General features: G+C 37.6%; 2 protein-coding genes across 2 annotated transcripts in view; one reads left to right on the forward strand and one right to left on the reverse strand.

Moving 5' to 3' along the window:
- Positions 1-263: 263 nt before the first annotated feature.
- SPCS3 (signal peptidase complex subunit 3) lies at positions 264-7,230 on the reverse strand. The gene is made up of 5 exons (XM_003792800.3): positions 6,951-7,230; positions 5,278-5,351; positions 2,485-2,561; positions 1,384-1,499; positions 264-434 (listed from the first exon to the last, which is right to left on the reverse strand). Exons 1-5 carry the CDS (start codon positions 7,091-7,093, stop codon positions 302-304), a joined length of 543 nt encoding a protein of 180 aa, XP_003792848.1. The 5' UTR covers positions 7,094-7,230; the 3' UTR covers positions 264-301.
- Positions 7,231-7,232: 2 nt separating this feature from the next.
- Positions 7,233-26,330, forward strand: part of ASB5 (ankyrin repeat and SOCS box containing 5) — a 47,293-nt gene continuing 28,195 nt past the window's right edge. The window contains exons 1-2 of the mRNA XM_003792801.2: positions 7,233-7,424; positions 14,426-14,710. Coding sequence (XP_003792849.1) covers positions 14,515-14,710 — 196 coding nt within the window. The 5' untranslated portion in view covers positions 7,233-7,424; positions 14,426-14,514. The remainder of the gene's footprint in view (positions 7,425-14,425; positions 14,711-26,330) is intronic.

The raw sequence follows: 26,330 nt of genomic DNA on the forward strand, positions 1-26,330 counted from the left end.
CTTACATTATATTCCATGAAAAATAATGGAAATATTTCAAATATATCTTTTTACAAATCCTTTTTATGCAGTTCCTATTCTCATAATACTCCATTCTGGCAGGTTTTTTTTCTTTTTTTTGTAAAAGTAAGTATAAGTAGTCTATTAACTTTCCCTTCAATTGAATATGCCCTTTTATATTAGTTCTTATATATATATATATAAAAAAAGAATAACCAAAAACAAACAAAGATGCAAAAGAAGAAATAATGAGATACAATCCATTAAGTATAAAAATATGTTGTTTCGAATTCAGAATAATTTAATAACTCTTCGTTATTTCATATGTATCTGGAAATGGGACAGACACATGTCCTGATCCCGTCACAAGAGGTAGAATTCCAGCATTTGGTACAACATTCCAAGATAGGGTCAAAGTGACATTCCTGTTTCCCCTATAAAAAGATAAAATAGAAGTCAGCAGAAAGAGTTAAAAAAGACATTTTGAATTAAGCACTGGAGTATCAAACACTTTACTTATAACCAGCTATTCCTCCTAATAGGACCCTAATCTACAAAAAGAACTATTTTCTCATGTCACCTGAAATCCAAGGACAAGGCTGGAAGATATCCATCATTACATCCACAGATATCCCATAACAACCAACCTAAACTCACTAACAGCTGTGGTTAATTGAATTATCAACCAAAAAGCTTGAATGAGTTAAATGTGAAAACAGATTTGAGCCAGGAATCAGAAGTCAGTGATTTGAAAGCTAATTCTGTCATTATGTAGCTGAGCAAATCAAGAACCAAAATTTCTCACAATCTGAAATTTTCATCTGAAAATAGGTTTGGTTTGGTTAAAACACCTCTTTTATATTGATGTTTACCCACACACCATAAAGTATTTACCCACACTTAGGTAAAAGTGACATAAGAAATCATTCACTCTGACTTTTTCCTTTGGTATAAAAGTAAACTGAGATTGAGAGAGAAGCTAAGTTACCAAAACCAGTGTCAGTTCTCTTAACCAACACTGACTCCCATACCCCACGTACTGCTTCCTCATTAAGGTTTCCCTGACTCATGTTCAGAGAGGTCCTTTAATGTGACAATCACAGCCCTGCTACACATAAGCAAGCCCATGCTCCCTGTACATTCAGAGAAGCTGGTAGGCATTTATTAATTTAACTGTAACATCTCACCTACTGCAAGAAAACTGATTCGTTTATCTTAGATCCCAATTTGTATTTCTACTCAACCTTACAGTTCAGAGCTGCATAAGTATGTCTCTCCCAATTTTCCTTTTTATCTCCTAATATTTTTCTTTAAAATAAAAATACATTACATTTTTCTCTTTCACATCTTACTAAATGTAAAAAATGACAAAGAGTTGCTTACTTGAGACCATTTCCATCATCAAAGAAAAAATACTTTGTCTTCATATCTTTCAGCAGCAGTTTCGGATTATCACCTCTCAGAACAATCTTGTCCCATAAGACAACCTGATTCAGAGCCTATATTCAAATGAAAATTAATTAGATACCGCATCAAAAATAGCATTGTATTACTTCAAATTATAAGTATTAGTAATCAGTCTGACACATTAATGAATCCAACTCAGAGGCACTTGCTAAAATCATTATTACTTTAGGGCTCTCATAGCTCAAAATAGGGTTTTAGATTCACATCTCTCCAAAGAGAGATATGCATCTTTATAAATTATGTATGTAATATACATGTACCATTATTAGGTAATATCATCATTGCTAATGAATGTGAATTTCCATTTCAAATACTTCTGACCAACGTTCAGTTTTTCCAGTCAATTTCTTATTACTTCTGCTCTGGCTGTCTTTCTGCCTTTGAAATCCTTTAATATGACTCATAAGCTCAGGAGAAGAACACAAGTATCAGCTCTGCTATTTTCCTGTTGTTTACATACGGCTGGAACATTAGCATTATCTTCAATCTGTGATTTTTTTGTAGGAATCTTTTTAAGCCATTTTCCCATTTGTTGAGGATTATTTAAAACTAGATAATATAATGCATTTACATAATGCTTTTGCAAAATGCCAAATGTGAATGAATGCTGGAGACAGCATCATCAACTTCTTGACCTACAGACTTCCCCTCTTCTTCCAGAATATCTGCATGTTGTATGTAGAAGGTATGTGACTGACTTAAGCCTGAACATGAGTATTAACATCAGTTCATATAGCAAGTATTAATAATGCTTGACTTTTCATTTTATTTTAAATTGAGACATATATAATATTAATAGAAGCTCTTAACCATTTTCCTTATATACCTCTGGATTACTCTGCACACACCCTTTCTGAAGATCTCAGTACTACAGAACTACAGAGCAGAAAGGAAAAAAACAAAAGACAGAGAGGGACAAAGAAGATAAAATCTGTGGCTTTTTACTAGTCAATTCAGGTCAGGATTTTGAATATGGTTTTAAATAGCTATTAAATACTTCTAAAAGCATTTACTTACATTATTTTTTGTTGAATATTCTGCTGATAAATAAAGAAACAACTGTTTAACATTCCAATCAAATATGTTCTCTAGATGTAAATAAATTAAGGAATATATAAATCCTGAAGCAGTATACAACTTTTAAATAGAGCTTAATTTATTCTTAGATCATCCATAACAATACTAATACTAAAATAGAAAAAAAAAAAAGACTCAGAGGGCAGACCCTGCAGCTCAGTGAGTAGGGCTCCAGCCCCATACACCGAGGGTGGCAGGTTCAAACTTGGCCTGGCCAAACTGCAACAACAAAAAATAGGTGGGCGTTGTGGCTGGCACCTATAGTCCCAGCTACTCAGAAGGCTGAGGCAAGAGAATGGGCTAAGCCCAGGAGTTGGAGGTTACTGTGAGCTGTGACGCCACAGCACTCTACCTAGGGTGACAAAATGAGACTCAGTTTCAAAAAGAAAAAAGACCCAGAAACATACTGAGCAACTAATTTAATGAAATACAGAGTGGCTATAAAGTTCATATGCAGTTTTAAATTGCACGCTATTTTAAACTGCACATGAACTTTATGGCCACCCTGTATATGGAAGATATATGGCAAAATCCATCTTTTCCCACACCAAAAAGATCAGTTTGAGATTATGAGCATACCCCTCTGCTCATCCAAGTATTACAAGCTCAGATACTTTGATTACTAAAAAAATAACAAAGCAATCCAAAATTTAGTTTTTCTGTAACATCAACTAAGCCTGAAATAAAAAGGACTTAATATTTCATGGACATACTATTCCGGTGGCGCTCCAAAGTAAAACCAATCACAACTATTTCAACTTAACAATTTGTAAAACAAACTACATGTGGCTTTTGGTCACATGCAAGTAGAGCTCAAGATGTCTCACACTTGAAGTACTTTGTTAAGAAGGAAATGAGAACAATTTGGTCTCCATTAAGCTAAGGTAGGGCAGATACTTCCCCAGAATTAATTGCAAGACTACTGGTTGTACTACTGAGGAATGAGCTAATATTTAAATTTAACTAAGTATTAGATGTAATCTGTTATTATGAGTTTACATGCTGGTAGGGATACCTTTGTTACACTCTACTTTTGAAAACATGGATTCACTTATTTAGAACTGAGAGGTTTAGTTCAAGGCTAGACACAGTGGCTTAAGCCTATAATCCCAGCACTCTGGGAGGCCAAAGCTAGAGGACTGCTTGAGGTCAGGAATTTGAAACCAGCCTGAGCAAGAGTGAAATTCTGTCTCTATAAAAAATAGGAAAATTAGCTGGGCAAGGTGGTACACAGCTGCCGTCCCAGCTATTTGGGAAGTTGAGGCAGGAGCTTTAGCCAAAAGTTTGAGGCTGCAGTGAGCTATGATAATACCACTACACTCTAGCCTGGGAAACTCTGTATCCAAAAGAAAAAAAGAAAAGAAAAGAAGTTTTTTTTGTTTTTGTTTTGTTTTTTTGAGACAGTCTCACTATTGTTGCTCTCAGTAGAGTGCCTTGGTGTCATAGCTCACAGCAATCTCAAACTCTTGAGTTTAAGCAATTCTCTTGCCTCAGCCTCCCAAGTAGCTGGGATTACAGGCGCCCACCACAATACCCAGCTATTTTTTTGCAGTTGTCATTGTTGTCCAGCTGGCCAGGGCCAGCCTGGGGTGTATGTACACAGCACCCTACCCACTGAGCTATAGATGCCACCCAAGACAATAAGCTTTTTATAAGAACAGGTACAATTACAAATAATATTAGTAGGAGCATTAAGAAAATTCAGAAAAACTAGAAAATGAGATTGGTAATATAGAAATACAGTAGTAGAAATATCAGGAAATTTCACTGTGAATTCTCCAGATACACAAAGTTACTTCTTTCAACATTAGAGCTAAACTTCCTGAGTAGATATTTTTTTATGACATAAAGACTTAAAAGTACACATACAAAGTTTACTATAAAAGTCTTTTGATGGTACACTTTATTTCCTAAAAACATGCTTAAAAAACTAATTCTTAATCCACTTCTAAATGCAATAATTAATTTCTAAAAAATTAAGTTAGAAGTAATTACATAATCAAGTAAACTATCCAAGTGTACAATCTGCTTCAACTGTGCAGGTGCTTTACACAAGTCTGGACTATTTTTTAACCATGGGGTCTTAAAAAGGCAGGTGAGATCAAGTGAGAAATACATTGCCAAGTTATTAACCTAAGACCTGATTAAATGGCAAGAAAGAGCAAGACTTGTCAAAAGATAAAGAAAAAATACTTAAATCATTTCCACTTAATAGAAATAAAAAATATTCTATTTAAATAACTCTTAATTAAGATTTCCTGACTCTTACACAATTCCTTATAAAAGGAACTATAATGGCAAATGCTAATATGGTTTACCAATAATCACTTTGATATGGCCTTTCTAACGGTAACAAATGCAATCGACTTTTTAAACATATGTTTCTCTCTGCTATCATAAAATAAATATGGGTATTTTCTTCAGGCCTGTACATGAACTATTTCAAGGCAGACTGAGTACTGGTTGGTAACATTATCCCCTCTTTTCCAAATGATTTACTTCTTTAAAAATTTCCAAAACACAGATTCAAACTTTCTCATCCAGCTTTCAATCAATTTAATGTTTTGGTGAAGAATCTGAAGTATGTTCACATTCTTTAAACTACTCATAAATCTATAAAGTCTTTATTTTATTGATGAAAAGATAGGCATAAGAATTTCCAATGTTTGGGTGATTCAGTGGGATGGTCATAAAACTATAGAAAAAACAATGAAATCTTTTCTTAAAGGATATCAGCAGTTATATCAAATGTAATGAATCCCAGATCACTTCTTTCTCTAGGTCCAGTGAAGTCTTCTACATTTTTTCTAGGAGAAAAAAAATACCAGTTTTATCATTCTTCAAACAAAACATACATAATTCCTTGAAGTGAAAAACAGAATCTTGTGTACACCGGTGAAACAGCAATCCCACAAGAAAACAAGTGAAAGAAACCTGTTATGTGTGAAAACAGGAACAACATTCTAATCCAATATAAAAGTATTATATTCAGCTATTTTCACATACCATAAGAGAATCTAACAAAATCTAGGGGGAGGTAAGAAGGGCTAAGAGACTGTAAACACTTGGTGTAAAGCAATTTTGTAGAATGGGTAGACGAACGTTACCCATGCTACAAGGTGGTATGTGATAGTTAAGATGTAGTATACTGTCAGTCCCGTTACCTGAGCTTTCACTCCTTTTCCAGTTCAGTTATCTCAGGTCAACTTGGGGCAAAAACACATGAGCCCAATACAAGATATTTTGCTTATTACTACGTGTCAAATTCATTATGTATTCTTCACAATGATTTCAAATAATTCTCACAACAAGCCTACCAGTTAAACAGAAGGAAATTAAGACCCAGAATGGTGACAAACTTGCCCAAGAGAACAAAAGCTGACATCTGGTCAGTGTCTAACATGCTCCAAGCTCTTGCGACCCTCACAGAGCTGACAGTGGCAGCGATGACTGCCACCCCAGGTGTATTTGAACCCCAGACATTATTTAACAAACATTAATATAAGAAAAAGAAAAAGGAAAAGAGAGGCTGGCTGATGACTGGGCTTGTTGATGATTCTGCTAAAAAAAAAAAATAATAATAATATAACTAAGGTTGAAGAACTTGTTGGAAGATGCTGTGAGAACCAGAAGAAAAAAACCAAACAAAAAAGGCGATGTATCAAGGACAAAAGTGCTAGAAAATAAAATCAAGGACAAAATAGGCAGATGGAGAAATGGCACTGTCATTCCGAAATGCCATTTTTGGCCTTTTGGCAAATTTATTCAAGCACTTGGCTCTTTTTAAAATACCCAACTAAACAAGAGCAATACAAAAAGCCCTTCTGGCTGGGACGGCGACGCCGCCTTGTCCCCCCAGCTCATCCTCACGCCCCTAGCCAACTTCCAAGCAGCTGCCAGTCCCGCCCCGTCAGAGGGTGCAAAGGTAAAAACTGCACGGGGGACGTCACACAGGACAGAGGCTTTCGGTCCTTCTGAAGGCCAGCAAGGCGACCCAGTCCTTGAGCCCCAAGCACCGCCGGGGACAGCGGCCCCTAGACCCCCCGGCTTCCCGGGACCCCGGCCCGGGCGGCGGCGCCGCTGTGCTGCTGTGTTGCTCGCTCATTGGCCGGGGCCGAGGAACGTGAAAGGCAGGAAGGAAGCGGCGCGCCGACCCAGGGACGCTGGAGAGGATTTGAGAGCAAGCCCGGGAATTTTCCGCGGAGGGTCCAGAGCTCCGGGGGCAGCCGGGGAGGCCTGCGAGGTTCCCCCCGTGACGGCTGCCGCCGGGGGCCGAAAAGCCTCTCAGGAACCAGGGATTCTTGCGGCCCCCGCGCGCACGGCCCGGACTTCGGCCTCCGCCCTCCGCCCTCCGCCCCGGCCCGGCGGCCCCGCCGCTCCATCGCCCGGGCCTCGGCCGCGCTCACAGCATGATCCGCGAGACGTGCAGCCGCACCGGGACGCTCCTGTCTTTGAAGGCTGTGGTGATGAAGCAGCCGAAGGTGAGCGCTGCCATCACGCTCAGCGAGAAGGCGAACAGCGAATTCGCCCGCGACAGCACCGTGTTCATCGCGACCGTGTGCGACCCGGCCCCGACACGCCAGGCCAGCCTCGAGTTCGCTCAGCGGAGCGGCTCCCTGCGATCCGCGCGCTGCCGCCGCCCCGCCCCCCTTCCGGTCCTGCGAAGCGAGAGCGCGCGCGCACCCGCCTCCCAGGGCACACCCACCGGGCGCGCGGGAACGCGCCGAAGGGAACGACCCAGCTGCGGGCCGTCCCCTCCGTCGCGCCCAGGAGGCTCCGCCAATCAGCGACGCGCGACGGAAGGGGCGGAGTCTTACAACGGAAGGCCCGCCTCTTTTCTTTCTCGTTTCCGCCCCTCCGCCGCGTTGATTCAGAGAGCTGTGCGTAGGCTACCGGTTTCCCTTTCTCTGTCCTTTGGTTAAGAAATCTGGACTGCGGTCCCTTTATTGCATACATACGATTCATTTTTAATTGAAACCAGCGGCAAAGCAGGGTGGTTTGGAATCTATTCTGACACGTCGTGCTGAAAGCACCACTTTACAAGACGTCTAGTATTCTCTTTGTCAAACCCCAGTTAAAGTTAGGGGGAAAGAAAGGAAATAGAGGCCGCCCAGGGCCCTAGAAGCAGTAAAGTATACTGACACGTCACCCTTTGCTTTCCATTTCCAACGTCATTCCTCTTACTAGTGCTTTGCTTCGGATACCTAAAGCTGTTTTTTTAAGAAGACAATTGGTTGATGCCACTAATAATATATATTTGCATTTCAATATTGTGTTTCGATAACTCAAAGAATAACCTCCGTAGGCTCTTAGGATGAACAGAGATAATGGCTGTGGAATTGCTATAACAGCACAATATTATAAGACTGTAATATTAACAAGCCATCAATATATAATGAATAAATTGATCACATTTCCAGTTACCAGAAACTTTATAAGGTTCAGCCCATGCCAAGACCTGACTTTGAGTATATGGTCTGCCTACACCTCTTACTTTCATAGCTAAGGGTTTTTGTGATTATAAAAATAGGAGTGAGAGGGTCCACTGAAAATTTTTTTTTTTAATTTTGCATCCATAAACCAGATGAGGTTAAGAACAACCTTCCTAGAATATGACAGGTAAAAACTGGAAAATGATGATCTGATCCTGATGCTGGCTTGTGTTGTCTGTTGTTGAACCTTTGCTTTTTGGCATTATTACCATTCAATTAATTTTCATACGGCCATACAAGTACTATTATTACTAAATGTGTCATGTGTCAGAAATAATTCAAAGCTTGACGATACAGCACTAATAAGGCAAATATGACAAAGAGCCACGTAATGAAAAATGGATAAACTATATAGGCTAAGGATTAATTCTTAGTTGAGTTTAAAAATCTTAAAGGTTTTTATATTCCAGGCTGCCACAGTTTATTCAATGAAGCAAATATTTATTGAATGCCTACTGTGCTGCAAGTCATACATATATGTGTACTAAGTAGTTTCTACACTCATGAAGTTTATAATAAAGTAGAGTTAATAAAAAAAGAAATATGAAATGTACAATATATAAATACTAAAGGAAGTTGCAGCGCGAAAGAGGAAGAAATCACGTGTGGTGATGTGGAACGACAGTGCATGAAAATATTTAACACAGTGTATGAACAATGCACATTAGTTATTGTTCTTATTTTAGGATGCCTAGAGAAATGATGCTTATTATTGCATAGTAGGATATCCAGGAAGAATGAACTGTAAGTCTGGATATATCTAAGAGGTAGCCAGAAATCTGGTCCACACAAATGATGTATGTATAAAGAATTAGGCAAAAATAAGCTGGAAAGGTAAATTATTGTAGAAAATCAGGTCATGAAGCTGGGACTTCATGTCAAGGAAATTACATATTAAACAAGTTTAGCATCATGATACAGGCAGCCACCTATCAGTTCTATGTGGAGAGTGAGAAACTAAGGATGATGGCAGTGGCACAGAAAAAAAGAGGACATAGGAGAGACTTTTCAGAAAGAAAATCTACATAGCTTAACAACTGCAAAAAACAGAGTAAAAGTAGATTGTGAAAGCAGAGATGGAATTAATATTACAGTTTTGAACTTGATAATTGAACACACAGACATCCACAAAAGGGGCAGGTAGGGATGGGATAAGGAGTCCTCTTAATCTGTATTTTCCCATTTTTAAAAATTTTCTAGGGTGGCGCCTGTGGCTCAAAAGGGTAGGGCCCTGGCTCTATATGCCAGAAGTGGTGGGTTCAGTCCTGGCCCCCCCAAAAAAAAAATTTTTTTCTAGATATTTAATTATATCACCTGCATTAGATGTCATTTTGTCTTTTCCTTTCAAGTTATATTTCTAATGTTCATTTCAGCAACTGACATTTCCAACATAATGCTCAATAATAATGGAGACAGTTTATATCTTTCCCTTTTCCTGCCTTATTTGACCTGAAAAGTTCTTTCTGTTTTCCCATCATCTAAGTTATTGGCTTTGAGATAGAAGCCCTGTTTATATTATCTGGACAACTGTCCTTTTCTGGAAAGTGAGAGGATTTGCCTGGCTCCTGGTGAAGCCTATGGCATTACCTTAGTTGAAAAACTAAATCAACTTTTTTCTCTTCCTGGCTTCTTCTGACTAACCTAGAAACTCACTGCTGAAACTATATCTCTAATATGCCGTGGTGGACATGTGGTCACTAGCAAATCCAGGTTTTAATTTGTGTCACTACATTTACATCCAAAGCAAACTAGTCCCAACTGAGGTTAGCGGCCTAAAGATGAGCTGTCGGTATCAGGGCTCGCTTTAGAAAAATACGTGCTACTTGGAGTTGGGGAAGTCCCCTATTATAGTGGATTCATACAACCAAATCTCTGGAATAAGATCTAGAAATTCAGGTCATACCTGGTGAGGTTAATTCTCTTCTTTCGCTTTTCGAATCCTCTGTATTATGGAAAAGTTTCTGGGTATCCATTAGCAGACAAAGCCAGGTACATCTGGAAAGGAAATAAAAGGGGGAAATTATGGATTTTTTTTTCTCTAAAATTCACAATTGGAGTTAAAAATGGATTTGAAAGGAAAGTACAATACAAGGCAGAACCTATGTGGTTGAAGAAACTATAATCTTAGGATCCTAAACAGGATCATTCACAGACCCCTACTTAGAGAATGTAAGTAACTTTGTTAGCTAATTGGTTAATTAATTAGCTTACTTTTACCTTAGAGAAAGTAAACAATTTTATTAGCTAATTGACCACATTCCAGGGTAAATAATATATTTCACCTCTTAGAAGAAATGGTAATCATTAAATTCTAAAAGTCTATAAGAATGGTGATCACATTGCCATGCTGAAAGTTCTGGAAGGGTGACTGTGACATCAGTTCACTCCTAATATAGCCCATACTTTAGATCTTCAAATGATGTCTTAGAGAAAGGTTTTCCCTGTGAGTAGCCTTTTAAACATGTGGTTAGTTAAAATGAGATGGTTAGAACAAATTCTTAACCACAAAAAATTTGGGTGGGGCATGCCAGCTTCAGCCTAGTGACATTCACAAGTATTTATCTAAAGGCTATTTATATACAGGGCACACATGCCCGCTGTAGATCCCAGGGTGTGGTAGTCAGAAGGACCCAGGTGGAATCCCAGTACTTCTACTGCAAGACGTATAACATTGTGCAAGTTACTTACCTTCTCTAAGTCTCTGTTTTCTCGTCTCTTGTATAGAAGGGATAATGGCACTTGCTTTATAATTTCTTTATAAGGACTCCAGAAAATATAAGTATATCAGGGTGTTTTCTGTAAAAAGTGAGAGAAACTCTCAATTCAAATTGGTTTAATTAGCAACAACAAAAGAGAATTTATTACTTCATATTACTCTCAAACCCACGTTATTGTCAGTTCCAGTTGCTTCAGGTGCAACCAGATTCAGGTGCCCAAAGGAAAGAAGGTGGCAGGATTCCACCTTCCCTCTGCATTGGCTGAATTCCTAGACAAGTTGTTTCTTCATTGCCAGTGATAACTCCTAGAATCTTTAAGCATAGGTGTTGCTATCTTAGCCTTCCCTTTTCAAAACTCCAGCAGAAGTCCTAGTAATATCTTTCATTGTCTAGCTTGGTCAAGGGTCCTTCTCTGGAGACAGGAGATCAAGCACATGGACTGAGGCTAGGCGATGTAGGGACAACCTTTAAAACACCCTGTATTAACTCTTGTTTGCCCTATTCCACCTGCCTTCTGTCGTTTCAATGGAAGCTACTCATTAATGCTTAACCCTGAATAATCCAAAAGTGTTAGCCCCATCTTCAAACACTCCCCTGTTCCTTTACTCCCATTTGTTGAATACCCACAAAGTTCCACCTCATTTGATCATCATAGCATATATATAGCCTGCCCTACTAATTAAACTAAGTACCAGCTTAAAAACAATTTTGTATCGATCTTTTCTCTGTATGTGTCTGTGTCTGTGTGTATAAATCAGTGTGACTCTGTCTCTATCTCTGTATGCATGAGTCAGATTTTCTCAACTCAGACTGTAAGTTCTTAAAAATAGAAAATTTTAGAGGCAATTTGAACATACATTTTAGTTAGAACTATGTTCAAGTAGTGCTATTCCTCATAATCAACTTTAGTAGGTCACTAAAGTGTTCTGAACTCAGCTTTCCCAATCTTTAAAATGTAATTAATGGTAATATTCCTCAAAGATAGAAGAAAATATAATAGTCAATGAATATACATAAGCATAGAGCACATGGTGGACCTTTGGTAATTTCTTCCTGTGTTTCTAATTCCTCTTACATCACCCATTCTAATAACACAATGCTGAATTCAATTTCTATGTTTTGGTTTGACTGATTGATTGATCAGAACTAACTCAGTGGAGAAACTTGGGATGTACTGAGCTAATCAACTAAATCTTCAGTGTGGTAAATTATAAAAGCAATTATCACAATAAATTGTTAAATGTCTAATCAATATCTTATTTTCTAAGGAAATGCAATGGTGGGAAAATAGATGCACAATAATTTTCATGTGATCATGTGTCTGTTAAATATTAACAGAGTTATTTGTGGTCTTCTTTGGAAGGGTTATAATATGAAAAATACAGCATCTAATTTTATTTCATGAGCTCAATTACTAAGAGTTATTTTATTTGGCCTTCATTTTTATTTAGAATGAACAGACTTAGAGACAGTAAATTTGCTGAGAGAGTATGTGCCAACAAAAAATAGAAGGGGGAATCAAGGAGTTTATAAAAATAGGCCAAACACTGTGGCTCGCACCTGTAATCCCAGCACTGTGGGAGATTGGGGTAGGTGGATTGCCTGAGCTCAGGAATTCCAGAGGAGCCTGAACAAGAGTGAGACCCCCATCTCTACTAAAAATAGAAAAACTAGCCAGGAATGGTGGTGGGCTCCTGTAGTCCTAGCTACTCAGGAGGCAGAGGCAGGAGAATCACTGAGTCCAACAGTTTGAGGTTGCTGTGAGCTGTGAGGACACCATTGTATTCTACCCAGGACAAAAAAAAAGAGGAATTTATAAAAATAAAACCTGACATCTTGACAGAAATTCCTAAATATTGTACAGAAGTATTTTTCTACTGGTGGAACTATAAGAATTTAAACTTCATGGAGCAGTGACTGTAGCCTTAGTGAAGTAACAGAGTTTCTTAACCCCAAAGACTCCAGGCTCCTGAGTAGCAGATGTGGAGATCATTATTTATAATAGCATTTACTGGTAAAGAGAAAAAAGTGAAACCTTAGACAGGCACTTAGATGTGACGATGGCGGGTTTTATTTCTGATTCGAAGGCACGGAAGTGCAAGTGAGCAGTGACTCAGAGCTTTGTGATGGGCAGCTGTCTTTGGTGTGTTGTCATGTGTCACCATGCCCGAGGCAAGACTCACTGGAGGAGAATCATCATATATTTACTCACCTGACAGAATCTCACCACTAGAGAAAGGGAGGAACACTTAATTTATCTTTGATACTTTGAAGTTCATTTTCACTGATTCCCAACTCTCGTATGAAATGGCACACGGGGTCTAATTAGCATCCGATCAGCTAGTGTTTGGTCTCTGAAAATAGAGGCCATTTTCACAAGGGGCTTGGTAATTCCCTTTTAATATATTGATCTAATTTATTTTTCTGTGAGCTGCTCATTTCACTGGAGAAAGAAGCAGCCTGCTTTATTTGACTCATTTATTTCACAATTTCTCTTCCATCTTTGTAAAGTGTCACATAAATTTGTCCAGTCAGGTAAGATAGACAGTATAAAAAGTATATGCCTAGGTAGATAAGCTCACCACACCTACCAGTGTGACCAGTCACTACCAGGACCCTTCATTCCAAGAAGAGCCACTTCTATTTGCTTATGTCTTTGTATTATTTGTTATATTGGAACTTTCAAAATGAATTGGAAAGCAATACAATTATCAGGCCCCCAACCTGGTCATATAAATATATAAATAAGCTGGCTGTATAATATGCTATTTTGCATTTTGGCATATTACTTTTGGTCTAAATGCTAAAATATATTGCTGATCTTCATTATTTTTCTTATAATTTACTCTTTTTCTCTTTTAAAATATAGCTTGTCTAGGGAGGCCCCTGGCATTTCATTCATGAATAAATCAACTTGGGGTTAGTAAAGATTAGAGACCTAAAAAGTGTAGTGTAGGCTTGGTTTTGGACAGTCCTGGTGACGCTTGATAAATCCACCTCTTCTGACTTGTGATCTTTAAATAATCTTTAAAAATATTCTAGGCACACCTAAGATCCTCTCAGGGCACACCTGTGTGCTGCAGCACCCGGATGGAAAATCCCTGCTCTAGACTGAGACCCTGTGGCAGGGCCATTATATTCATGTCTGTCTGCTCAGCATCGCGCAAAATTCCTGACAAATGTCAGGTGCTTAAAAAATGTTCCCTGGATGAATGGACAGTGTCGTTATTATCCATGGTGTTCTAGTCTAACCACTTGCAAGAAAAATAATATTTTTTTCTAACAACAGTGAGGGCAACATCCTTGGCTACTTTGATAAGTGGTCACTAAGACACAAGTTGTTGGCTAATTTAGCTCATGGTCTACAAATAGTGGGCTACTATTTTAAAGCTTTGACTTGAGACAATGGGAACCCCAGACCCCAAATCCTCAAATGGTTCTTGATAATTAAATACCAAAAAAGGAAACAATGTGCACATACATTTCAATATCTGGATTTTGACATTCAAAGCAGAGAAGTGGAGAATGGAAAGTCAGGAGTCTTGTGATACGAGGTGCAGTTGGTTCCATGGAATATTTTCAGACCAATAGGAGTTTGGGAAGAACTTTTATGGACAGTATAAATATTTTGAGCTGCAGGCATCATTACCAGCTGACGTTTTCTTTCCTCAGGACCAGCTGTTCAGGAACATCCCAGCGGAGAGCCAGGCGCATTTGAGACTTGGATCTGGGTAGAGGCCACTGCAAGCTCTTCGGCAGCAATGTCGGTGCTAGAAGAAAGCCGGCCGTTTGCTCAACAGTTGTCCAATGTCTACTTTACAATACTTTCACTTTTCTGTTTTAAACTTTTTGTGAAAATCAGCCTTGCCATCCTCAGTCACTTCTATATCGTGAAAGGCAACCGCAAGGAAGCGGCAAGGATAGCAGCTGAATTTTATGGAGTAACCCAAGGACAAGGTATGTTTATGATAATCCTCTCTTGTTTCAAGTGAGCTTAACTATCATTTGAGCCACGATCTAAGAAAACATCACATGTTTTCTTTATGGATTGCTTCAAAGGGAATATTTTTTAAATTTTTGCCAGGAAAATACTTGTAACTCTCATCATGGCTTCATGAAAAAGAAAATTACTGTTTGTGTAAGTGTTTGAGTTAAAATCAAGGTGTCCTTATACAACAGATTAATAGAAACATATTATTATATATATTTTATTAAGAAACATTTAGAAAATATAACCATTTATTTTCCAACTCATAGTGTAAGAGATTGATTTTTGGAAGTAACTTAGTGCACTTTAATTACCCTTTAATATGTATCTGGATTATATGATTTTAAATCAGATGTTTAGTCATAGGTAAAAAATAATTGTTATAAAGAAAAGATTTCAAGATTTTGTTTCTCACAATTATATGTTAATAAGATTAGCCCTTTGATTCTAAAATAAAGCACAGAAAAATAAAGATTTATGGTATATGTTTCCCTGATGAAATTGTTATTGCTTTGCTCAATTTGTGAAAACTTGATTTTAAAAAGATAGAAAAATAATTAATAAATTTTATATTTGTGCAGCTAAGTGCTCCCATGTTCCTTAGAAGAAACTGAATGAGAAACCAAATGAGAAACAATAATTTTAACTCTAGATTTTGAAGTCGTAAAACTATTTACATTCTATTGTGCCAATATTCTGTACTATAAAAACAATTCATATAGTCTTGGACTATTATCTATAGTCTAAAGATTCATTTCGGATGTTAAAATCAGCAGGCATTCAAGAGCATTTTAAGGTCCAAATACCTCTAAAACAATTTAAATTTGCAGAATCAGAGCGTACTATCACACAATTAAAGAATGTAATTTTTTTTTTTTTGAGACAGAGTTTCACTTATTAACCCCTCAGTAGAGTGCTGTGGCATTACAGCTCATAGCAACCTCCAACTCCTTGGGCTTAGGCGATTCTCTTGCCTCCGCCTCCAGAATAGCTGGGACTACAGCTGCCTGCTACAATGCCTGGCTATTTTGTTGTTGTTGTTGCAGTTTGGCCAGGGCTGGGTTTGAACCCACCACCCTCGGTATATGGGGCCAGTGTCTTACCCACTGAGCCACAGGCACCGCCCCTAAAGAATGTAAATTTTTTTAAGAAGACCACTTAGAGTAGAAAGCTTCCCTTCTTAAAATCTATTTTCCTACACTTTTCAATGTGTAACATCATTCATTTTAAGATCTAGATTATTCTATTGACACAGGAAAGTTGAGTGAAGGTGGAGAATCTTTTTCAGTATATAAGGTAGATAATGAATACATTTCTCCTGAGGAAAATTGCTGTGTGTCAAGTGGGGGATTTATTTACTGACTTAAAATGAGGAAAATGTACATGCTTATATCAAACTTGCACAGGAAGTTGAAATCTTAGGGAAATGAGTGGCATTTAATTCTTTACCTACCAGCTCTGCTTCAGAAAGGGTATCTCTATTGAAATATGACCTACACTTGATGTAATCCTGCTGTAAATAAAAAAATTAGTTGGTAAATGGAATATTTATGTACAAAAGAGAAAACATAACAAAAATTATATGTGTAGACATAAGGCTAAACACAGATTATATGATCAAAATGGTAAAATTTGCCCACACAGGCCACCAATAGCTCATTATTTCATAATCAAATCTTGTCTGTGTATTATGAAAATCACCTTAAATGAGAACATGTAATGTTGGCTAAAAGAAGAAACATTTTTTTGTGGGTTGACAAGGGTTTTAGAGAAGGGTACAGAAGCTCCTTTTTGTACATATTTACAAGTAAAAACAATCAACTGTGTCTCTTCAGACTGATGTTTGTATGCTCATGTTTGTGAGCTCATGCTCACGGTAGTATTTCACAGGGAACGGCTTCCTTGTTCCCCTCTATTTTACGATTCTACCTTAAGGCATATTAGAACTTTAGGATTTTGTCTCAAGAAACAAAGAAGTAAATCAATACTTTATAGAAAATACTTTTCCTGGAGACACAAACTTGGAACAAAGTTTTAAGAAACTTTGTTTTATGTTGTTTCTAATATTAGATGTATTTAACAAAATTCCTGCTTCCAACATCATGCAATTATCTACACATTAAACAATAGAATATGTTATCATAATTTTTATTCAATATTAGAATAAATACTCTCTGATTTTATTTTAACATTAGGAGATAAAAATCAAGTACCTTAGAAAAACTCTTTCTTAATTTCCTACTTCTGAGAGTTAATGCTTCTTTGCCCCAGTAAATTATACTTTCTCCATTTTAACATAGCTTTTTCTTTTATTTACTAAAATTAAATCATTTTTATCTTGTTTGTATCTTTATAATCAATGAATCAGCCTTAATTATGTGTGTTTAATCCAGCAATTTTCTCCTTCCTGGGAAAGATTATCACCTCCATACCACTTTGAATTGGGTTTCTCATCCTTGTGCTTTCAAGGGTTAGCCAGATCGCTCCCCAACATTTCTGATAGGAAGTTGCCAAATTCCATGAAATAAGAGATGATGTCTGTATTTTCATGTCTTTCATAATCACAAAAGACCCTGTTGACAACTTTGGATGTCCTCCCCTGGGCAATAATACTTCGGTATAAAATAAAAGAAACTGTTAATTTTCCTAGATGCTATTGCAAATCAGCTCATTGTATTTAACCATCATTAGGGTGGTTTTTAAAGCACTTTCCAGTGAGACCAAGGTATAATTATAGGAAAGAATGCTAAAAAGATAAATGCTATCTAAAACAGCTTACAATATTTCCTCCTTGGTCTCTTTGCAACTCCATTAAAATTTACAAATCGGTCTTTTCATCTCTGAGACTTTAATCAACCCCACCATTAAACTGAATGATGAAAGTAACTTTTCTACATAACCACCTCCTGTATTGTTTTGCCTTAAATGTTGCATTAAAATCTCTGCTTATCAGAGGTCTGGTCCATTTTTGAAGCTAGCCCTGTACTTTGAGACTGATTATGAGACTAACAGGACTGGAAAGGTGTTTTCAACTGATAATATGAAACAGTGCAGAGGGAATGGGAAATGGTGGGATACATTAGTCTGGAATTATTCAAAGACCTCAGGAAGAAGCCCCAAATTACATCCCTAAGACACCTCAAGAGGCAGCTCCTCCTGTCACAGCCAACACTTTTTAAGTTCTATCTCAGATTCTGATGAAGTTTAGCAGTTTTACCTACAGGTAGAGAGGGCAATTTTAAGCACCAATTTTTTTGTGCATCTTTGATATCAAGACCCTGAAGACGCAGGATACACGAAGACAAACTATATTATTCTCATTCTTAAATAGTTTTTATTCTAATTGAGGAGATAGGATATCTATATATAATAGTCACTTTCCAAAATACTAAATCAGTGCTTTTCATTCAGGGTATCATGACCATAGGTGTGCCTTGAGAGGATCTTAGGTGTACCATGAAAATTTTGAAAGATTCTTAATTACATTATTTTGAAAGATGTTCAAAGCACAGTCAGTATATTCTTTTTTTAAACTTTTTTTTATTAACATAGTGTTAGTGTGCTGTGGAAGTTTAACTATTGGTTCAAGGGTGCTGTGAGATCAAAAAGGTTGAAAACATTGGACTAAATGCCAAATGAGTCCAAAGAATGAAAGGATTGTCCACAGATTTGGACTTTTTCACTCTTGCTTAGGCTCGTCTCCAACTCCTGAGCTCAGGTGATCCACCCTCCTTGGCCTCCCGGAGTGCTAGAATTACAGGTGTGTAAGCATCATTCTTGTGCTGCTTTACTAAGAAGAATGTGTTCCACCTCAATCCAGGTTAATACAAAAGATGTAAAGTCTCCATCTCTTTTAATGGCTGAAGAGATATACACATACCACAGCTTGTTAATCCATTCCTGGATTTATGGCACTTAGGTTGTTTCCACATTTTGGCGATTATAGATTGAGCTGTAATGAATAGGCCATACACCAAATTTTGGATGGTGGAAAATTTGTCAAGGTAAAGTGTCTCTGTGAGGCTGCTTGAGAGACATGTCAGCTGGTGATGTTGGGGCTGATCTGTTCAGATGCTCCTTTTGTGGCTGGAACTTTATGTAGAATATAGAATGTATTTACAACCACTGGGGAGAATGTTTTGCTTGTGGTTTCATAAGTTTTGTTTGGGGGTTGAAATTAAGCATGCAATTTTTTTTTTTTTTTTTTGGTCAAATCTGTGGTGGACACTTAGAAATAGAACACAGTGTAAATATACCCTCTCAGATGGAAGGGCAAAAGGGTTTGTCATTTTGGGAGAATATTGTAACTTGCCTAGGAAAAGCAGCCAGAATTTTATATAACATCTCTTTTCTCTACATTGGTGAAATCCATCCTAGGTTTGAAAGCAACTTTAGGAATTCACTTTATGGTGGATGTCAGCAATAGCGGCAACAATATTCATTGTACTTGTTTCTGGGAAGCGACTTGTTTCGTATAATTTTTGGTGCTACTGTGTAACCTGCATAAGAGATTAGTGATCTTAGGAACATTTCTCAAAATCTCAGTAGTAAAAAATTTGAGGGGGCAAATCTATAGGATGACTTATTTAATTTTTTTTATTATATGAAAGTATAAAAATATCCTGAAGATGTGAGAATTTTGGGGCACATTTTCTATACTTAAGTGGAACAACTCTATGTAAGAATAACTGAAATCAATAGAGACATTCTTGCCTGAGAAAAGATATAATATTATACTCAAACGTGCTATTAAAAATTGTTTTAAAAGAAATTTTAATTTTGTCCAAGGTCTACTATTTTTCAGAAATGCCAAAGCACATTTTTTGAAAGAAATAATTATCATCCTGTAAATTAAAAGTAGAATTTAGGAACAAGTTCCAGGTTTAGAAAAGGCTTTGTCAAATATTTATGTATTAATTCTGTTCTTTTTTTTACTCTGTGCCTTAGTTTATTTTGTGTTGCTACAGAGAAATATCTGAGGCTGAATAATTTATAAAGAAGAAAGGTTTATTTAGCTCTCATTCTGGGTTGCTGGGAACAGCCTCAGGCTGTTTCCATTCCTGGTAGAAGGCAGAAGAGGAGCTGGTTTATACAGAGATCACTGGTGAAGGGGAGAGAGACAGAGACATGGGGGGACAGGTGCCAGGCTCTTTTTAACAACCATATCTCTCAGGAACTAATAGAGTGAGAACTCACTCACCCCCTTAATCCCTTCATGAAGCATCTGTCCTCTGCCCCAAATACCTCCCATTAGGCCCCATCTCTCACATTGGGGATCAAATTTCAACCTGAGGATTGGAGGGGACCAATATCCAAGCCACAGCAGTCCATATGTATAAATTTTGGGAGTTGACACAGCTTGACATTTTAAAGTTAAAGACCTTGCTAGCTTAGAAGGGATCACTTTACCTAGAAATATTCTCCTTGTACCTTTCTGTTCCTCTCTCCCTCCCTTTAGTCATTCACTTACTTGCTCATTTGCTACATACAACATATTACATACATACAGCTGTGCCTTTATGTACCTCCTAGGTGAGGTACTGTGCTAGGCATTGAGATAAAATACACAAGATAGCCACTGTCTCTTTCCTAAAGGTGTGGGTACCCTAGTGGAAGAGAGACAGATAAATCAGTAATTAGACCATGTGGTAAATGCTATTTTGCAGGTAGAGGAAGAGTATAAGAGCTGAGCAAGAATAGTTCCACCTGGTGGGTGGATGGATTGCTCCAGCTCAAGGAGTTTGAGACCAGCCTGAACAAGAGTGAGACCCTGTCTCTACTAAAAATAGAAAAACTGGCTCTATGTGTTAATGGGCACCTGTGGTCCCAGCTACTTGGGAGGCTAAGGCAGAAGAATCACTTGAGCCCAGGAGTTTGAAATTGCTGTGAGCTATATGGTACCACAGCACTCTACCCAGAATGACAGAGTGAAACTGTCTCAGAAAAAAGAAAAAAATATATATATATATGTTCTCTCCCACATTCATGCAAGCATCCTCATTCATAATGCCCATGAACTTCCTAACTCCTTACTTGCATTTCCTACTAACTCCCCCCTTCCTCAACCTGTTATTTCTACCTCATATTTCTCTTACCTGAAACTCACAGTTTTGTCATTAAAAGAATTTATTTATGGGAAAGAAACAAGTTTGCTTATAGCTAATCTAAGATTTGGGGAAAATGAGAAATGTTTCGGGTGAAAAAATTTCAGAATAGATTTTGTGTGTTTTGGTAAGTGACACTGATACAGTAGTCAACTCTTAAATTTTTATATAATAAGGATAAAGAGAGTGGCGCTTGTGGCTCAGTGGGTAGGCCACCAGCCCCATATACCAAGGGTGGCGGGTTCAAACCCAGCCCCAGCTAGCTAAAGCACAGTGGTAACTGCAACAAAAAATAGCCAAGCATTGGGTACCTTCTTGGGAGGCTGAGGCTAGAGAATCACCTAAGCCCAAGAGCTGGAGGTTACTGTGAGCTGTGATGTCACAGCACTCTACTGAGGATTACAAAGTGAGACAGAGTCTCTGTCTCAAAAAGGAAAAAAAAAGGGTAAAGAATGAAATCTAGGGGCTCGGCACCTGTAGAACAGCGGTTAGCTGTGCACCAGCCACATATACCAAGGCTGGCGGGTTCGAACCCAGCCCGGGCCTGCTAAACAACAATGATGATAACCTCGGCAACAAAAAAAATAGCCTGTGGCAGACACCTGTAGTCCCACCTACTTGGGAGGCTGAGGCAAGAGAATCGAAGAAGCCCAAGAGTTTGAGGTGGCTGTGAGCTATGATGCGATAGCACTCTACTGAGAGCGACATAGTAAGATTCTGTCTCACATAAAAAAGAGAATGCAACCTAGATCTAGGCTTCCTACTTCCCAATTTACTCTCTTTTCTTGAAGATGAAAAATTATTAAAATAAGTGAGTTTTGGGTGGTGCCTGTGGCTCAAGGAGTAGGGCACTGGCCCCCTATACAGGAGGTGGTGGGTTCAAAACCGACCTTGGCCAAAAACTGAAAAAATAAAATAAAATAAAATAAGTGAGTTTTTATTTTGTTTACTGGCACAACTCAGGCTGCTAAAGACTTGGGTACCTACACTATTCCTGGCACAATGTGTGTGCTAAGTACATATACTAATGTGTGTATATATTAGTTGTATCTAGTACATAACTAATACACAGGGTGGACATAAAGTTCGTGTGCAATTAAACTTTATGTCCACCCTGTATGTACATGAAAATACATAATATATTATGTACATAGTTTATTTATATATATTTATATATCATATTTCTTTACCACATATAAAATGTGAGTTGCTTTTTTAGTAAAAGGAGGAGACTTGGATGGGGGCATGCAAACACATGTGAAACACTAAACCACAAGCGAGTATAAATCATATATGGTGCTAAAGTAAAAACAGTCGCGTTTTACAGCTGAGGTTCTCTTAGGTGCCAGGAGGGGAAGAAATTGAGGCCAGTTGAGAGTTTAGATACTTCACCGAGAAGGGAGAACTTAAGGCAGAGTTTGACAGACAGAACAGGAGGACTGACAATAAAGTTTGCAAACTCAAGCTAGAAAACATGCTCCATACCTCACTGCTGGATATCACTCTAGTCACCTCTGAGGTCCTTCCCTTTGAAGCTGTGCACTATGCTAGCTCCTCGTATACCCTTCAAAGCAACTTGGAAATTCTTCTTCTGGAATGGCCATCAGAGCTGCCATCATAAATGTGGTCGTGTAGAAATAGGGATAAAAACAAGCTGAATGAAAGAAAGAAAGAAAGAAAAGAAAAGAAAAGAAAAGAAAAGAAAAGAAAAGAAAAGAAAAGAAAAGAAAGTAGAATGTGGACCCAAACAAGCCTGGGTTCATCTGGAGCAAAGGTAAAAGTATTAAAGGTAGAGATAAAGACTCATAGTTAGTGGTTGGTGCCAACTGGGTGGGGGGAGACTCATCTCAAAACATCCATAGAAAAGTGAACTGCTGTATTAAGAGCTTTTTAATTCCTTGACAGGATTCAGCATATGAAAAAGAGTCACTAGCTAATGTTGTAAATAATTACCACCCTAAGTATTTTATAGAGTTGCTGGTGTGATGATTTAATATATGTCCTCATAACTGCCTCTCAGGGAAGATGGAATGCCTCCCTGGCATTGACCCAGCACATCCTTAGAGTGGTTTCATGGTGATTTGTGAGTCCCTGCAACAGTTTTAGTGTGTTAAGCTCATGTGATAACCTGGAAAGTAGAGAAGAAAGGTTATTCTCAGTGACAGATAAACCATGTCATTTAAAGCAGGTGGAGTATTTGGAATGCCTTTTCTTCTGAAGCCACCCTCAAACAGTTAAGGGGAGAGAGAGAAGGAGGGAGGTGGAGAGAGATTGCTCACTGGCTGTGTACAACTTTTGGCATTTCTTAGCCACCAGCTGCCTAGGGAACAACTCATTTATTCTTTCCAACTTTCCCTCAGTAACACAATAAAGCAGACCACTGGCTTTTAGACTGAAAATGCCTGAAGAATATCAGGGGTGTGTGTGCAGGAGGGGCAGTTTAAGGAATCTCATGGATTGTTAAATTGTTAGTACTGGAATAATCTTCCAAATGGACTGTGATTCAACAAATCCACTCTGAAATTTAGGTTAAGAGTTTTTCCTAAATTCTCAAATTCTCCATTGGTTACTGTGGGACTAGACTTTTTTCTTTTGGGGGGGGGGCAGATTTTTAAAATCTGCCTTCTAAATAGATTTAAGATTTTTCTAGATGGGCTTCAGGGTTAGGGTGATGTGAGAGGATAAGGCTCTCACGGGCCCTTTCCCCTCTTTGAACACAGCAACTCTATACTTAATAATTCTTCATAAGTTGGGCTTTAAGAGAAATCTTTTTTCAAAGAAATACACAAAAAAAATTTAAAACTAAACCATTCCAGTTTATTTAAAATATTATTTGTTAGATATATCTTCAGAGGACCTAACCATCCTATAATCTGAGTCATAACTGAATATCCTTTTGAAATTCTTTCCTAGGGTTAGAAGAGCAACAAACATTTAGGGCCCTCCAGGAATGTGTATAACTATGTGACATAGCACCAAGGCATCCTCTGCCCATCAGGGCAGCTAAAATGTCCATGTCACCATTACCTACTGAGTAAAACAGAAAGCTTCAGGGCTCCATAGACTCTTTCCAGAAGGCTTATAGTCTTAAATGATGGGCATAGTACAAACAAACTGAAATTTAACACCTAAATGTCATTCATGTTTTTAAATAGAAGCAAGCACTGACTCACCTCAGCTGCCAAGTGTTCAGCTTGATTTAAATGAACACGGGCAATGGTACAATTAAAGTTAAGGTCCATCCGTGGAAAATTGGTTCTTTACCATCATAATGATGCGAAGTGACTTATTAGCAGATTGAATCAGATTGGGCTGCCGAAGTGGGAAAGGAAGCCAGGAGGCCACCCTTCTTCTAAAGGGGTCTCAACACACTACAATTGCAGTTGAGTAATGACTGTGAATGACTTTGTGAGTGAGTCAACTCCTAATACTAATCAGACACATCTTTGATTAACTACTGAGAAGATTTATGAGCACTTCATGTTTTCCAAACTCTATTCCTCTCAGTAGAGAAATGATGATTTCTCTCATCCATCCAGTGAAAGGAATAAGTAATTTGTAGAATTAAATGATGCACTACATGAAATATTGAATTTTGGAAACTTTGCATCCTATTCCCCCTTTGCACTGTGATCTGTAATAGTGAATTTGGAAAAGGAAAAAGTGCTAGCTCCTTTAGAGTTCAAGTTCCTTTAGACACAGATCACAGATGTATTGAGTCTGGGAAAGAATAGATACTTCTTCGCAATAACTCTCCAAGAAGTAAAAGAAAAGAAGGGAAAGGACAATGTGAGCATCTCTCTGTTGCTTTCTGTAGTTATGGTGAAATGCCCGTCGAGGAAAATATAGCACAGGAGCTAAGTTTTATGGCTACTTACCATTAGTCAAAGAAACCAACAAAACAAGACCGGATAGGGTTGGAGAGAAAATCGTCCTGTATGGTGACTGTCAAGTACTAAAACAATACTTCTATGTCTAACTCCAAATACTCGTGAAAGAAAGGGAAATTTGTTTAAGTAAGCTCGATTTTTTAGGGTCTACTAGAACTGATAATATTTTCTTAAAAAATAATTTTTATTTGTTGAAGTTAATTGAATTCAATGGTCTTTTTATAATTTTTAAAGCTTAATTTTAAAAACTGCATACAAATGACCACAAACCTGGTTCTATGGAATTATAGTGAATATTTTCATACTTTTGGAAGACAATGTATTTAAGTGGAAGGGACACAAAGTGTACAGTTTGTAATTAACCTAAAGCTTGTGAGGGTAAACTTGTGATTCTTGTTAAGTACCTGAATAGAGACAGAATTGTAACAGGACTACAAGGAAAGCAGATCTGTCAAAACTGCTGTTATTCTGGAGAAGAAAATTATAGTTTGCTAGACAAGAAGTCATTTGGTCCTTGAAATAACTGTTAACAGCACACAGGAAAAACAGTGCATTAGATATTGAAGAAAGTCAGCAAATATTTGTAGAATCAATTAAAAAAAAAGGCTTCAATAGGAAAAAACAAGGTCAAAAAACACATTGCATACAGCATACTGATTTACCTGAACGTAATTGTTCTATCATGGTTCTAGCACGTTCCAACTGTGTGATCTTAAGAAAGTTGCTTAACACCTGTAGATCTGCTTCTTCATTGATTGGTACAAAGGAGATATTAGTGCTTACTTCAGGGAATTAATGCAGATCTTATATGAGATATAATTTATTACCTAAACCAGTTACCACAGTGCCTGGCACATAACTATCACTTTATAAATGTTAGTTCTCTTTATTATACTTAAAAAATATTCAAAGGCAACATAAAATTGCCCACAATTAGGTAATACAGACAAGCATCAATAAGAAAAGATAATGAAATTATAATAAATCACTTTTGTTTGCCCAATAGTTGCTACAAACATGTAATAATACCAGGGTATCTCTTTCTTTTTTTTCTTTTGAAACAGAGTTTCACTCTGTCACCCGGGGTAGAGTGCCGTGGCATCATCACAGCTCACAGCAACCTTAAACTCCTGGGCTCAAGTGATCTTCCTGCCTCCCCCACTAGTTTTTCTTTCTTTTTTTTCTATTTTAGGCTCCTTTATTCCATAAATATTTACAGAACATCAACTATAGGCAAAACATTGACATAATCATTGAAGATAACATTGGGACGAATATATCAATTTTATGAGGAAACAAAAGCATTATCTACAAATCAATTATGAGATAAGTGTACTCATTACCACCACTCCTAGTAAAGTTGAAGATCCTAGCTAGTACAATTATGACAACTTAAAACTCCGAATGGTTTGTAAAAAAATACAAATTTCATTACTTCTGAGTTACCAAGTTACTTGCAAGTTACCAGCTCTTGTTAAAGCTATATTGATAGTACTTTCTATTTTGGTTGCTGATACAATGCTATCTTTCTTTTTCTAATATTATTTTGTAATTCTTTTTTATATAGGAATATAATTGATTTTATATAGTTATTT

This window comes from Otolemur garnettii, unplaced genomic scaffold, assembly GCF_000181295.1.
Source record: "Otolemur garnettii isolate 467f Iridium unplaced genomic scaffold, OtoGar3 scaffold00061, whole genome shotgun sequence".
In the NCBI taxonomy this organism is placed as follows: Eukaryota; Metazoa; Chordata; class Mammalia; order Primates; family Galagidae; genus Otolemur; species Otolemur garnettii.

Excerpts from the sequence above, each read along its gene's own strand:
- SPCS3 (XM_003792800.3), bottom strand. The coding sequence starts at position 7,093 with ATGAACACGGTGCTGTCGCGGGCGAATTCGCTGTTCGCCTTCTCGCTG. Across the intron at positions 5,352-6,950 it reads CACGTCTCGCGGATCATGCT|AAAAAATGTAGAAGACTTCA; the intron begins GTGAGCGCGGCC and ends TTTTTCTCCTAG. Across the intron at positions 1,500-2,484 it reads AATATTCAACAAAAAATAAT|GCTCTGAATCAGGTTGTCTT; the intron begins GTAAGTAAATGC and ends ATTTGAATATAG.